Genomic DNA, 14,802 nt, shown 5'->3' on the forward strand with positions numbered 1-14,802 from the left:
TAGCGACAAATAACTGCAACTAATTCCATCTCAAATTACATGCAAAATGATTTTGGTGGCCTCACAAAACCACCACATTAAGCACAACTGTATCTACTGCAAGGTTCAGATTCCCAGTCCTCAGTTATAACTGCTAGGCCACCCTTCCTACAGCTGGAATTCAATCAGGGTCTCCCTTGTCCAGACTATAACCCCATCACCACTGCCAGGCCAGCTGCTATGGGCAGTATTTCTATCTCCCCTGCAAGGGTTAACCCAGGCCACGCAGCTCCTACCTTCGTTGGCGAAGTCGGGAGACTCCTCGATGTACACCTCTCCTGAACCCACTTGTGTCCGGGCGCTCAGATAGAACTTGTATCGCGTGTAGCGGTCACTTCGTCGCAGCGTGTAACTGGTGGTGTTGGCAGAGAGGTTCTCTGTTATCATCTTTCCAGTCCGAGACCCATTCACTGAAAGAAAGAGGAGGCAGAGCTCGGACAGAGCGGGCACACACAGGTCGGATGGGAAGTGTGAACACTGTTCAGCTATAGTTTTATTCACAGGTCGGATAGGATGTGTGAACACTGTTCAGCTATAGTTTTATTCACAGGTCGGATGGGAAGTGTGAACACTGTTCAGCTATAGTTTTATTCACAGGTCAGATGGGAAGTGTGAACACTGTTCAGCTATAGTTTTATTCACAGGTCAGATGGGAAGTGTGAACACTGTTCAGCTATAGTTTTATTCACAGGTCAGATGGGAAGTGTGAACACTGTTCAGCTATAGTTTTATTCACAGATCGGATAGGAAGTGTGAACACTGTTCAGCTATAGTTTTATTCACAGGTCAGATGGGAAGTGTGAACACTGTTCAGCTATAGTTTTATTCACAGGTTGGATAGGACGTGTGAACGCTATTCAGCTCACCAGTCTGGTACTTGAGGAGGTATCCTGTGATGATGCCGTTAGGCTCCACTGGGTGGTCCCAGTCCAGGTATATGGCGTCCACGTTCCTCTGCTGAATTCGTAAGTATTTTGGGACAGCAGGCACTGGAGAACAAGGAGACACATTAGCTGGTGTAACATATGTACTCCCTTATAAAAGATTACCACAGTAAATAGACAGAGTAGGTTAACAGTTTTTAGGTTTGCCATGTTTTTTTTTTTTCATACATGTGTAACCATACCTCTTTACCGTGCTTATCTATTAATTACCATAGTGTTACATGTTGCTTTTACTATGGTGCACTCTTGTAAGGGTTTATCCACTGGAACACTCCCAATCTGCTCAGAGAAATGGAATGTGAACACTGGAGCGTACCTCCTTCGGGGGTCTGGAAGTCCACCGTGACGGAGGGAGGCCCCTCCCCCCTGCCGTTTACAGCCACCATATACAGCTTGTAGTTGCTGTAGGGGAAGAGACCGGACACCACGCCTGAGGGCCTGGACGTCCACGAAGTAAAGCTGGTCCATTTCTTCACCCGAGACACACTGAGACCCCTGAGCTGGCTGCTCTCCCGTGTGTAATACACCTGCAGGAGCAATGGTTAGAATTCTTCAGATTCATTGCAGACAGTGTCCCCCCACCTAGAGCCATACCGGGGGGGTGGGGGGCTCCAACAACCTATATCTGATACATCATCCCAGGGAACTGGTACAGCACTGAAGAGCCCAGATCATACCAGCCCTGATCAGGGTCATTCACTAACCTTACTAAAGTATTAGAAAAATCTACTAAAAGTCATTTAAAAAAAAAAAAGTAATTTCCAATCAAGCCAACTCTTAAAAACTTTGGAGCTATGACAAAATTAAGTTCCATTGTCCCTCACAATGTTATGTCCAAGTCTTCCTGAGAGGGCGGATCTAAAGAACCTGGCTGACCTTGTATTCCTTCAGCTCCCCTTGCACGCTCTCTGCTGAGACATGGGTCCAGTACACCACGGCTTTGGTGGCGGATGGCCTGACCCGTAAGTTGCTGGGGGCTGATCTGGGGTCTGGAAAGAAACCAGGGCCACAAGGGTTAAGATGCGCTCAAGTGTTGACAAACCAGTCCCTCAGCTCTAACCACGAGGTCGCACTGCTTCCCTCGCAGTCCTAAGCTCTAACATCAGAGCACACTTAATCTCTCCCAGCCTCTTATCTCATACCACACTGCCTCCCATCTCAGTCCCCCAGCGTTAACCAGTAGACCACACTGCTGGAAACCCATCACTACAACAACAACAGATGGTTCATTGAGAAGTCTTATAGTCCGTTGTTTGCATACAGGTCATGGAAAATGTAAGGGATTAATCAGAGTGGTCACTACAGAGAGGAAGACCATTAATGCAGGTCTGATCCAACTGCACATGTTGCCCTTTAAAATATAAAATTACAGTGCAGCACAATACCTGCGCCAGTAGTCTAGATTGCAGCACCGCGATGTGACAACGCGCCCTCTAGTGGCGAAGGTGGTACTCACAGTCCTCCCCCGAGTAGCCGATCACTATGGGGCCCTCAGGGCCCAGCCCAAAGTCGTTCTGAGCCTGCACTCTGATCTCATAGGGGATGTAGGTGTCGGTGTCGGTCACGACGTACTTCAGGTACGTGGTCGTGATGTTCTTCCACTCCTCACGGGAGTCCCTCCGCCGCCACCACACCACGTAGCGAAAGTTAGGTCCGTTTTGATCCATCCCCGGAATCATCTACACAGGGAGGGAGCGACACAACAAGTCCCAGTGCACTCACCGCGTGGGGAATCTATTCACTGTTTAACTGTTTTTAACCTGTTCATTTCCACCGGGGTGTCCCGTACAACAGCCGATGTCATATATTATGCTGATCAGGATGTTCCCTGTTGAATCAGGTGGCCACACCCCATTGACAATCTACATCACATTTGCATTAGTCCCTCTTTGCTTAAAGGCATTTCACACCCGAAAGAAATAATTTAACGGTTACCCTGTAGTTTCGTAATATATCACCATGTATTTTTCTCCTGTTCAGAAAAATGGTGCATGTGAAAGCTTGGAGGAAAATGCTGTAATGCTCCCAGTATATTCTCAAACCATGCCACCTGTAACTTTCAAAGGCCAGTCTTACCTCCCAGGTGATCTCCATGTTCGTCTTCCTCGAACCCTTACCGCGAATGCCTTGGGGAATCAACTCTGGAGCTGAAACAGACACACACAGCGCACGTCAGAGCCAAACAAACCATGCATGGAAACCAGGCTGAAAAGCACTCTGCACAGGACCTCATTGCTACCAAAATAAAAAATGAAGAACTTTGAAAGCCACAGTGGCCCGATTGTCATGCCACACGTACACACCACATTGACAATGACCACGGCTCGAAATTCACACAAGCCCTGCACCCAATCCTGGGTTCAGAAATACCTTCCTCCTTTACAGCTGTGTGAAAAACTCCTATTAGTAAACCTACAGGTCAGACTTACTCCTGCTGTGACTAGTGAGATCCACTGAGAGCTGATTTACCAGCAGCCTGACTGTTCAACCACCTGCCACCTGGACATTGTTATAGACATTTGTGAAACCCAAGACTGGGTGAAGGCCTGGTGCGAGTTTAAAACCCTGTGATTCCCCCACTCCCTGGTCACTCACGGGCCCCGCTGGTCTGGTAGCGCTCGGATGGCTGGCTGGGGTTGCTGGCTCCGATCTCATTGATCGCCAGGACACGGAACTGGTAGTTGACGTAGGGAGACAGCTGCAGGATGACGGAGTTGAGGTTGCCAGGGTAACTGGACAGATTGTGCCACTTCCCCCTCTCCCATCGGTCCTCTTCATACTGAACGAGGAACTCTGAGAAGAGACAGGGAGGACTGAGAGAGTGAGGAAGAGTTACAGAGTTACGAGGCAAGCAGAAATGAGAACCGGAGAGACTCTCCCATTGGTGGTGTCACCCAAGACAAGGAGTCACTTTTGTGGCGAAGGGAGGGTGGAGGAGGGGTGGAAGGTAGGCGAAGCTGGATGACTGACCTGTAATTGGGCTGTGGTTATCATCCTGGGGTATCCAGGTGAGCCTCACGCTCTTCTCTGAGGGGTCGGTCAGCTCCAGGTCCACAGGGGGATCTGGGCGGTCTACCCCCCAGGGGGGGGTATTAAACACTTTCAAATAAACTCCCTTCTTCCTCCTAAAACCCACAGATTTTGTCCACTTCGGTTCAGGTCCTTACATACATAAAGACTCTTAATAATCCACCCACTAAAGAACATCCAGCCACAGCTTTATTAAAATTGGATAAGCAGGTTTCTACACATCTGTACAAGTGTGTGACACACAGGCGCCTCCTCTAGAAATGACAGGTCTCTGTAAGAGTTGGGTAGCAAGCAGGATATATAAGTATTTTTAATAGCTTGACTCATTAGACATACAAATAGCAATTAAAACAACTCAAATTAACAAACAAACAATTGTTACCTGGAATTATTCCAGTACGGCTGGTAGAAGTTAATGTTGATTCTGTGATATGAAAAGTTAAAAACCAAATGTTAGTTTTCCGTTAGTATTGCAATTCAAACTCACTGCAGGGTAGTAGCATCGAGGGGACTGGGTTTAGGGGATATGGTTACAGCACTGGGATGCATAAACGTGTGGGTTCAATAGGGCTTTCATTTACTTATGCTTTGATTGAAAAACCATTGTTACTAGTTAGTCAATTAACAGAATTCATAGTAATTATTATTATTATTATTATTAATAATGTCGTTATTGGTTTTTTTTTTTTTTTTACCATACATGTGTGTGTGTGTGCAAGGGTGTTTTACTCTGCTTTACTGCACTTTGCTATGGTATTCCATGGCGTAGCACAGTCCACATCAGCGTGTGTGTGTGAGTGTGCGTGTATTGGTGTGATGGAGCTGAATTCAGGCGTACCCAAGACAGTGAGGCGCGCTGTGGCAGAGTCTTCATCCAGCTCAGTGCTCACCACACAAGTGTAAAGACCCTCGTCGTTCTCATTCACATTTCTGATGGTCATCGATTCCTCGTCTTTCTTCACCCTGCAGGGGTCAGGAGAGAGGAGGTTGAAGATGCCGAGTATGAGTAAGGGAGAGGGGGGGGAAGAGGTGGAAGGGTTAAAGTTGCAGGGAGATGATTGAGAGAGAGGGGAAAGGGGAGAGAAAGAGAATTGGAGAGAAGAGGGTGAGAGAGGTAAGAGGGGGGGAGTAGGAAGTAGGATGATTAAAAGTGAGGCGTGGTGTGGTGGAATGAGCCAGGATGAGGTAGAAGAAGTGCGAAGAGGAAAGAGAGACAGACAGAGAGGGGAGAGTAAAGAGTCAGGGCAGGGGATAGTTGGGTGTTTAGTTTGTAAGATGCGTGATGAATTGTAGTCAATGATAAAAAAAATGCACTGCAATGACAGTGAGTAACCTTTGTTAGGAGAGCCTGTATATATATATGAATATGATGCGCTTGGTTAAAGCTGATAATAGATTATTGTGCTGTGATCAGAGTTGTGATATTGATTTTTATTCAGCATTAACAAGTTATTTAAGACAATCCCCAATTGCCACTGGTAATGAATGTTAATAAACAGGCTTTCTGTTTTTGTCAGAGTAAAAATGTGCTTTAGATATGCTCATTTTAAATGAACTGACTGCATTTAAGGATTGCATGGTAGGGTTTTATACCGTTGGAAAAATATCCTAATCATTTGAGGCTTGAACTATTCAAGTATATTCAAGAATCGGTTTGCACAATTTATAAAAGTCGTGTTTGAAAATGTATTTGACGTTAGTGATTATTTATGACACAGCATATTGCATGTTGCAAAACAATAATACATAATTGGATAGTTAATAAAGAAATAAACTGTTTTTGCTCCACATTGGTTGTCAAATGATATGAAATTATTTTAAGAGATGACTTAAGCCCCAAAATATAAGTTTTTATAGTTTTTTGTTACATATTCATGGTCGTCATTGTCCGGGGGTCCTACCTGGGATAGAACATTCCCTCCACCTCCTTCAACCACTTTCCTACAGTCTGTACAAAACCTCTTCAAAATACAACATAACAATACAACACATTAGGGCAGACGCAACGCAAAGCTGGCATTTCAAATGAATTAGGGACAACTAAAGAGTCTTCCGCTTTGACCAGAACGCATATCATATTGTCCAGTTTACATTTCCAGCGCGTAATATAAACTCTGATCAGGAATAATCATTAGACACTAGGGAGCATATCATGTTTTAGCAATGTGTGTGTGTGTGTGTGTGTGTGTGTGTGTGTGTGTGTGTGTGTGTGTGTGTGTGTGTGTGCGATTGAAGCCCTCTGTCGCCCCATGTCGGGTGGGTGATGGATCTGCCCCTCACCTCCAGCCCAAGGTCAGCGCTTTGTCGTCTTTGAGCCAGATGACGGTGGGGCGCATGGTGGGGTCGTGCTTGATGCGGCAGTCGAACCGGGCCGGCGTGCCTTGCTTCGCCATCAGGTCCTCCGGGCCTCGGATGATCCGAGTGGGCTCTGAAACAGGACCAGAACCATCAACTGCAAGAAAACCTCAATGTAAACCAAGATATACTGTGTGCTTATAAAGGACCAGATTGATTGCTAGACATCACATTACACAGAAACTCTCAGAACACATTTCAAAATTGTAGCTTTAGCTGGCCGTTTGGAAAGCCAGGAGAAGCCCTGAGGAATGCTGAGTTTCTCTGACCTTTGACCTCGAGGCGGACCTGGTTCTCGGCCTTGCCCAGGATGTTTGTCGCCACGCAGGTGTAGGTGCCCTGGTCCTCCTTGCGAGCACGCTTGATCTCCAGAGTCCCGTTGTCGTAGACGCGGTACTGCCCCCCGTCCAGGTTACTGCCCTGTCCGTTCTTAAACCTACAGGAACAAACAGAGACAGGGAACAACAAATCCAACTGCACCGGCAAAGGGGCTGGACCTGTATCCAGCCCTGCTTTACATCAGCTGCTTCTCAACCCAAATTTATGGAACTGCACTGTTAGATACCATTACTTTCAGCTTTAACACTCAATGTGGCTTCACTTTATCATGGATAGCTGGAAGGTAACATGAAAGCTTGTAGGAGAAGAAATCAAAACGCAAGCCACCCAAACCAGGAGAAATGCATTTGTTGTTATAGGCGTCCGCTGTAGCCACGCAAAATCAAAACCCTAGCCTTTCCAGAACCTTGTGGCACAGCCCCTATACTCACCAGCGCAGCGTGGGAAGTGGAGAGCCAAAGTAGGGGCAGTCGAGGAGGGTGCGGTTGTTCTCGATCACCTTGATAAGCTGGTTCCACGGGGCCAGCATACGTGGTGGCATGTCTGCAAGAGCAGAGAGAGGGAGGGACAGAACATTCAGTGACATCCCCATCACTCTTTAGAACTCCATTACCCAGACTCCCTCAGAACTCCATTATCCAGACTCCCTCAGAACTCCATTACCCAGACTCCCTCAGAACTACATTACACAGACTCCCTCAGAACTCCATTACCCAGAATCCCGGAGATCTCTTACCCAGTACATTAACAAAGGCGTTAGCCAGCAAGTAGCCATGCTTGTTGGAGGCGATGCACTGGTACACAGCGCTGCCGCCTATCTGCACCGAACGGAAGACGATGGTATCACCGGAAACCTTGCGGCTCGGGTTTGGGGAGGCATCTGCAGTAGGGAACAAAGAAAGAAGAGATTCCTGACAGCCACTGCTTCAATCACAAACAGATAACCAAGCAGTGCAGGTGCAGCTAAGAGGGGCTCCCGGAGCATGCAGCACTCACTCTCTATGGCCTCTCCGTTGACCAGCCACTGGATGGTGGGTTTGGGGTTCCCATTGGCTCGACACACCAGCCTCCCATCTTCTTCAGGGGCCAGAACCAGGTTAGTGGGCTTATTCAGCCAGTAGGGGGCAGCTGTGTGTCACGAAAAAAGAGACCTCAAAACTCCATGTTATATCTTAGCTATTAAACAGAACAGGATCACCCTACTCATTTTAATCACAGCAGGTCAATGGCTTTATGTATATTCACCCATACATTTCAACACAGATTACAGTTCAACAAAGTCTGGAGACTCTTAGCGGTTTGGGAAACACTGCAGTTTACAAAAGCTGTTCTTATGAAGCTCTCACAATCTTGGTAAGGTCAGAGAGGCTTTTGGGAAATGGTCGCCTGGCCATCCCCTGATCCCTATAGGTAGTGTTATGGCCAGCGGTTGTTCTGGTACTATTTTCAATAGCCAGCAATGCTTTAGTCGAGCCGGAACTTGCATAACAGACAAAGCTAAGTCACATGACTCACATCTCCCGAGCAACTGTTGTCAATTGATTCAGTCAGTCCTCTTGATGCAGTGAAAAGAGCATTAGGAACTTCTATTACACACTACTTCTTTAAGAAGGCTAAAAATGCTGACAAAGATGACAGCAACAGTGCAGCGGCTACGACTGTGGACACAAACACAAACACAGCCACTGCCACACACCGACACGTAAAGTAAAGCATTTGTGACAAGATGGAAAAAGACACTTTGATAAATGCATTACCTGTTATCTGTGTTACTAGAAGTTCAGTACAGAAACACACTGTGAACTTGTATAGGGACAGAAATATTTAGTGGTCGTTCTGGTACATTCTGATCTAGGACCACGCCACTGCTTGTGGCAGGTGACTCTAGCTGCACAGCGTGCTCACCTTGCACTGTCACAGCTACTACGTGGCGGGTCCCCCCCATCTTGTTGTTGGCGAGACAGAAGTACTCCCCTGAGTCCTCCTCAGATACCCCGCTGATGCGTAGCGTCTTGTTGAAGTTCTCGAGCTTCGTCTTCAGGGCGGGGAGTTCCCCCCCTCTCTTAAACCACTTGATGTCGGGGGTGGGCCTTGAGGGGGCAACGTCGGCACAAAGTTACTTTTCATTCAAAAGCTAGGGTCAGCACTTACTGTAAGGGTCAAGGCTCGTTCACGTAACAGGAAAGGACCTAGGGGAGGGACTGGGGGTGTGGTTTCAACTAAGGACTGCTGTGATTGGATACATTTTACCATACTCTGGAATAAAACTCCTCAGCTTGTCGTTTAAAGACCCTAGGTGGATCAGAGCTACTCAGTGTCGTCTCTGCTGGTTATATTTGGGTCATACAGTGCTGGTATCGCTCCAGACCGTTCAAACCACACCTTCGTCACTCACCAACGTTCTTTCCTTCTATGGAGACTAGACTCGACCTTACTGTAAGGGGGACAATGTTACTTCAACATGTCTTTTGCTTTTCTCTGTATAATATAGGCTCCTATCCAATCGCTGAAAACATACTGCAAAAGATGACTGTCTTAAAGGGATTATTTTTAATGGGAAAGTCGAAATGTTAGCACTATCAAGTGTTTACTAGTGGTTGTATTTATTTAAAACAATTGTTTCGGATTTAACAGGCTGAACGTTAAGAAATCCAAAATGGAGCTGGATTATCGGGGGTAGACACCAATAATGCAATTTCAATAAAGGAAATCAATGCCAAGGTTAATAACTGGTGTCTAAACTAAGGAGCCACCTGACTTAACCTGGCCTTTGCCACTGCTGTGTGCTCTAATGTCCTGCGTGACTCACACTCCCGAGGCGATGCACTCCAGAAGCAGATCCTCTCCGCGCAGGACCGTCTTGGAGCTCGCGGTTCCCGTGGGAGAGAGAAAGGCAGGCGCGGTCTCTGGAACTCCGCGAGCTGAGAGAACACACAGACACCTTCCTTAAATTAATCCCCTCCATACAACCAATATAAAGCATATTTTGTTATATTTTACAAATCTGAAGTCCTTTAAAAAAAATAGGAGTTCATTAAAGACACAAATAAAAGTTTGAAAAAGGTCTTGAACTTTTGTGTTTGATTTATGAAGTTGTTAAATAAGAAATAAGGAGTTGTCAAGACCCCACTGTTTCTTTTATTCCCCTTATAAGCAGGCAATCGGACCATCAGGGGAGAGAAAGTGAAGGGTCATTAAATAAGTTCTATTGTCTTACCTTATAATAAAACAGCTGCAGTTTATGCAGTGGAAATAAATGGAAAAGGGTTCAAACACTGCAGTGTAGTCAGACTACATATACTCTAGAACCAGACTGTAATAGCAACCAATCCTAGCACTGTTTATTTAGCCCCTGCAAGCGCTTACAGTGCAACACAAAAAGTTGCTTTATTCCACTGTTCTGCAGTAACGTGCCCCAACTTTACTTACCTATTACACAGATAAACTGCAGCTGTTTTTTATATAGGGTGGCTTACAGCCCCATACATTTCTCCTTTACAACAATACAAATTGTACGCAACTTATCTACGTCTAAATCATTATTAGTCGATATTAGCTTAAGGTTAGCTTCAAGGTTAGGCTGGAAAAACCAGACACGGGATGGACTGCAGTTTGAGGCATTTCATGTTTGCTTTGGCTCTTCATTAGACCACACGCACATGATCTGAAAATGAGCTTTACACGGATGCCCGGAGTTCACTAAAACCTGGAATGGCTCAAACTGCTACATAACGGTCCTCTTGTTTTCTGCCACAGGAGAAACTGACGGGTTTATTAAGGGCCAATTCATAGGAATGCCGTCATTAGTAATTAAAGGAGTCAGTCTAAATCTAAGGAGGGGGATATTGTGAGTGAGTCAAGCTGAATTATTTTGTTTTTACAGCACTGCATTTACCACTGGATCTCTCCAATCAAAGCCAGGCTCAGGAGATTATCAATGTTTGACCCGAATCTTACAAATATTACAAGCATCTCCCCACCTATCCGCACTCCAGTCCAGCGACACACACACACACACAGAACTCTTATGAGGAAGAGCAACACTCTGCTAGTAAAACTAAACAAATTCATTTATGATTCTCCAGACCGACCAATTTTGCCTTTAAATTCCAAGTAACTTTAAATGTATTCATAACCGCTCCAGTAAGCCTGGTGCTACCTTGCTGTGGATGAATTATTGCAGAACACCAGAACTGACTGACACCCCAAGCCCTCTCCCCCTTTGGAATGGTCCAGGGGTTGCACACTTAACAGAAGGTGTGCTTTTTGGTAGTTTCAAGATCTAGCATCAAATGACTTCTTCCCATTTGATGCTACTGAGTGAAATAGTTTATTGCACTCGGTCCAATCCAGCGACAGAACGACCGGGTGGATCGCACTCTTCCAAGTTCTTGTGCATTGTCAGGCAGACGAGGAGATTGATCAGAGGAAAGCCGTTTAATTACACACACCATTCCCACTGCTGGAGTGGTGTGCTTACTTCACTCATAAGGATGGCTATTCTCATTCGTGGAATGACTGCAGTACCCCACGAGCATTCCCAGTCTCTATAGCTGGCTCTCCGTGACTGGAAATGCCTAGCCCTGGAGTTCCTATCTATTCTAGCCTAGTCTATACTGCGGATGTGTTTACTGGGTGCGGGGGGGGGTGAGAGCTGGGTTAGGTGGTAGCTGGGTTAGGAGACTGGGTCAGGGCAGCACAGTCACTGCACACTCACCACTGTAATAGTCAGTGTGGTTCAGAGAGGACGTATCGTTATGGGGCTCCTCTGCAAAAAAAACATAACATGGCGTCAGCATGCCAAAAACAAACAGAACGAAACAAACAGGAGTGCGAAAGAAGAGATAACGTTAACGAGACCAGAGGCGCCACCTGCTGGTAGGCAGGGGTCACAAACAGAAGAAAATAAACAGAACGACAAATTTGCAAAAGCAAACGATTAATAAGAGGAGATAACAGCACAACAGAAGAAAACATGAAAATCAAACTGGAAGAGTCTTTAAATAAAACCAAGCACAGGGGCTGGATGGTACCAGGTCAGAACAATAAAACAAAAGGTGAAATACAAATCCATTTTTACTGGGGCTCATAGCCAGATTACCTCGATTAAACTAAAAAGAGATTTTACTGTTGCACAAACTGTTTACTTGTTTTCAGAATTATCATTAATTTTCTATAATTTTTTTTCACTAAAATTAATTGTAAACCTAGCACTGCTCTTGGAGTGGGTTCCGTTCACGGTTCAGAAGGTTGCTCTACTTTTTACTGGCCAGCAGAGGGCAGCCCAGCTCCCTTAGCTACTCTGGGTAAGAGCTCTTTCTGTCCTTGTGTGGGTGCTTCCTTGACCACTGTGGTTTTCCGCTACTGTATCAGTGCTGCTTTGGAAAGTAAACCGTACCTTCCAGCAAAGAGCTCTGATTCTCTTAATTAAAAAAACTGAACAAAATGCTTTAAATACAGCGCTGCCCAATAATGTTGAGAAATTAATATTACATGTACTATATTAACTGCTAAGTCAGATAGCTTAAATAAAGAGGGTGCAATGTATGTGGTATAGAGATATATATATATATATATATATATATATATATATATATATATATATATATTTTAGTACACACACACAATTAGTTGAGTTGAAACTGCATGGAAGTTTCAAAATCTAATTTCATTCCTTGCTCATTAGTAACCAGTGGCTACAGTCCTGAGATCAGAGCCCTCCCTAAGTGAATGTACATGGAAATCCATGTTATGTTTCATTTTAAATCTCCCTATCATTCCTATCATTTCTCAATAGTTTTTTTAAATGACTCAAACACTCCTACTCATCTCAGACAGAGAAACAGGAAGACAGAGAGACGGACATGCCCTTTCGTATGGCAACATTTTCACAAAGAATCTCGTTTCTTAGATTTCTATATATATATATAGGTTCTATATATATATCATATATATATATTTTTTTAAAAAGGGTGTCAGATATTATTCAAAAATCTTGTTTTTTTTTGACGTTTGCAACACAAAACGTCGCACGTGTTGTACTTTTTTTCTGAACATAGATTAACAAAGCTTTACTGACATGATAGTTCTGCAGTTCTAGAATATATTGTCTAAATAGTGGGGCAGCAAGGATTCTCCCCCCAACCTGCAATTCTGCTAACCCCCCATCAGGTGTCTCTCTCGATCCCTGCTAAAGACTCCAAAACACAACAGGTTAGGAATCTAAATATCTACAAGGGTCAGTTTCAAACCTTTACCCTCAAATGTGTTTGATAAATAACCTGACATCGCGAACAAGTACATTAACAATATTTGCATTGCATAATCGCAATACTGCTCCCCAGTGGCGATTCAGGGAGTTACAGGTCCTTCCAACTAGAAAAGGCGTTGGACAGAAGGCAGATACCCCCCTTAGTGGTGATTTAGAGAGATTACACACCCTTGTGGTGAAGACAAAAGGGTAAAGACAATCTAGTCTCAGTGCTCCTTGCCCACCCATATAATCTATTGAGCCAAACACAAGTAAGCCAGGACACCAGTCAGCGAGCGCTAGCGCAGTCCAGGTGACAGAAAGCTGTGTTAGGGCCACCTGTGGGGAAATGAGTGACTCCCAAGGCTCTAAAGGGTTAAACGTTAAAACAGTAAACACCAATACACACCCTAAAACCGCATAGTATTAAACATTAAATCGAAAATGCACCGTTTTCTGGAGATCTTGCATTTTACACTTGTTTTAGAATTGAAGGTCAGCTTTCTATTTTGCTTTTTCAGTGAAACCGCTCTCTGCGATGGGGTATCTGAACTGCCACCAACGGCATTCTTTTAAACAGGCAGCAGTCAATGCAGTCAGACCCCTGATAAATGATCTCTTCCTCCCTGTGAATATGAAACTCTTTCATGTGTTGAATCTGGAAGTTGGAATTGCTGGACCGGTACACTGGAATTGTTTTAAATGCTTTTATTTTGTATTGCTGTTTATGATAGTGCCAAGTGTTTTTGTTCTGTTGTCCCTTTTTTTCTGCTGCCTTCTCTTGCCTGGACGACCCCGACGAAGAGATATCTCAAAATAAAAGAAATGTGAATTAATCTTTAATTGCAGCTGCATGAACACCTCCTACTAGTAGACAGTACAGGTTTATTCATGCTGCAATGAGGGCGATTTTTTATTTTTATTTTTTTCGTGTTTAGTAGGGGTCGGATTTTCTGGTCCTCTCTACAACAGAAACTAGGGGAGCTGTGCAGTGCAGGGCTGGGTGCAAGGCGCGTGTGTTTGGCAGTGCTGGGGTGTTACTCACTGGTGATCACTTTGAGGGAGAAAGGGTTCTTCTGCTGGATCGTGTGTGTGAATTGAAAGCGGGCGTTGCAGCTGTAGTCTGTCATCGCGTCCATGGCCACCACGTTGGAGAAGTAGAGATCCCCGTTCAGCCCCATGGAGACACGCTTGTCCTGAACGATTGGCATCATAGCTGTAGAGGAGGGCAGGGGGAGAGGGGTGAATCAAACAGACGGTACTGTCAGCGCAATGGGGGGTGAATCATGCAGATGGTACTGTCAGCGCAAGGGGGGGATGAATCACACACACAGTACTGTCAGCCCGTTTCTCTACTGTTTCTGAAAATTAATGTTTATACAGAAAGTAAATTCATTACATTTGACAAAAATCAGTGCTATAATACATTTTAAAATGTTGTATTTGAGTTTATATAAGGGCTACTGTAATGTAAGACCATATCACGTTGATTAAATATTTTGGCCACTTCCTTATGCCTCTTCATTTAAGTTAAGACAATATATACCCACCCCTAGGAGATCATAATAGATGTTTGAATGGCTAAACCATGAATCCAATGCGTAATCTTTGGGATCTATATACCCCACTGCTGACTGTTAGCAGAGATCTTGTGCAGTACGTTTGCTCAAAATGAGCGAAATTATTTCTGTTAATAATGTACTACCTTGTTTTAAATCACAAATGATTTTACTCACAAACTACCATGAAACATGTTTCATCCTTCTGACGCCTTCGGAAAGCACGCAAAGGTGCACTGTTATGATTAGCGTTATAAAACATGCAGAGGTTGTTTTTGAAATGCAG

The 14,802-nt window shown here is 44.8% G+C and overlaps 1 protein-coding gene across 35 annotated transcripts in view; it reads right to left on the minus strand.

Moving 5' to 3' along the window:
* nfasca (neurofascin homolog (chicken) a) overlaps positions 1-14,802 on the minus strand; it is a 47,758-nt gene that overhangs the window by 15,075 nt on the left and 17,881 nt on the right. For 18 of the 35 annotated variants that reach the window (XM_041236013.1, XM_041236012.1, XM_041236018.1 and 15 more), the window contains 20 exons: positions 14,003-14,173; positions 11,425-11,475; positions 9,517-9,628; positions 8,613-8,797; positions 7,704-7,835; positions 7,444-7,587; positions 7,139-7,250; positions 6,638-6,804; positions 6,294-6,441; positions 5,915-5,974; positions 4,852-4,976; positions 4,396-4,437; positions 3,954-4,055; positions 3,579-3,776; positions 3,060-3,130; positions 2,440-2,662; positions 1,860-1,972; positions 1,300-1,510; positions 906-1,028; positions 276-449 (listed from right to left, as the gene is read on the minus strand). In XM_041236013.1, the coding sequence (XP_041091947.1) occupies positions 276-449; positions 906-1,028; positions 1,300-1,510; positions 1,860-1,972; positions 2,440-2,662; positions 3,060-3,130; positions 3,579-3,776; positions 3,954-4,055; positions 4,396-4,437; positions 4,852-4,976; positions 5,915-5,974; positions 6,294-6,441; positions 6,638-6,804; positions 7,139-7,250; positions 7,444-7,587; positions 7,704-7,835; positions 8,613-8,797; positions 9,517-9,628; positions 11,425-11,475; positions 14,003-14,173 (2,664 nt within the window). The remainder of the gene's footprint in view (positions 1-275; positions 450-905; positions 1,029-1,299; positions 1,511-1,859; positions 1,973-2,439; positions 2,663-3,059; positions 3,131-3,578; positions 3,777-3,953; positions 4,056-4,395; positions 4,438-4,851; positions 4,977-5,914; positions 5,975-6,293; positions 6,442-6,637; positions 6,805-7,138; positions 7,251-7,443; positions 7,588-7,703; positions 7,836-8,612; positions 8,798-9,516; positions 9,629-11,424; positions 11,476-14,002; positions 14,174-14,802) is intronic. The other 17 variants (XM_041236046.1, XM_041236034.1, XM_041236032.1 and 14 more) reach the window with 7 other exon arrangements.

The sequence above is a fragment of the Polyodon spathula genome, chromosome 39 (assembly GCF_017654505.1).
Source record: "Polyodon spathula isolate WHYD16114869_AA chromosome 39, ASM1765450v1, whole genome shotgun sequence".
Lineage (NCBI taxonomy): Eukaryota > Metazoa > Chordata > Actinopteri > Acipenseriformes > Polyodontidae > Polyodon > Polyodon spathula.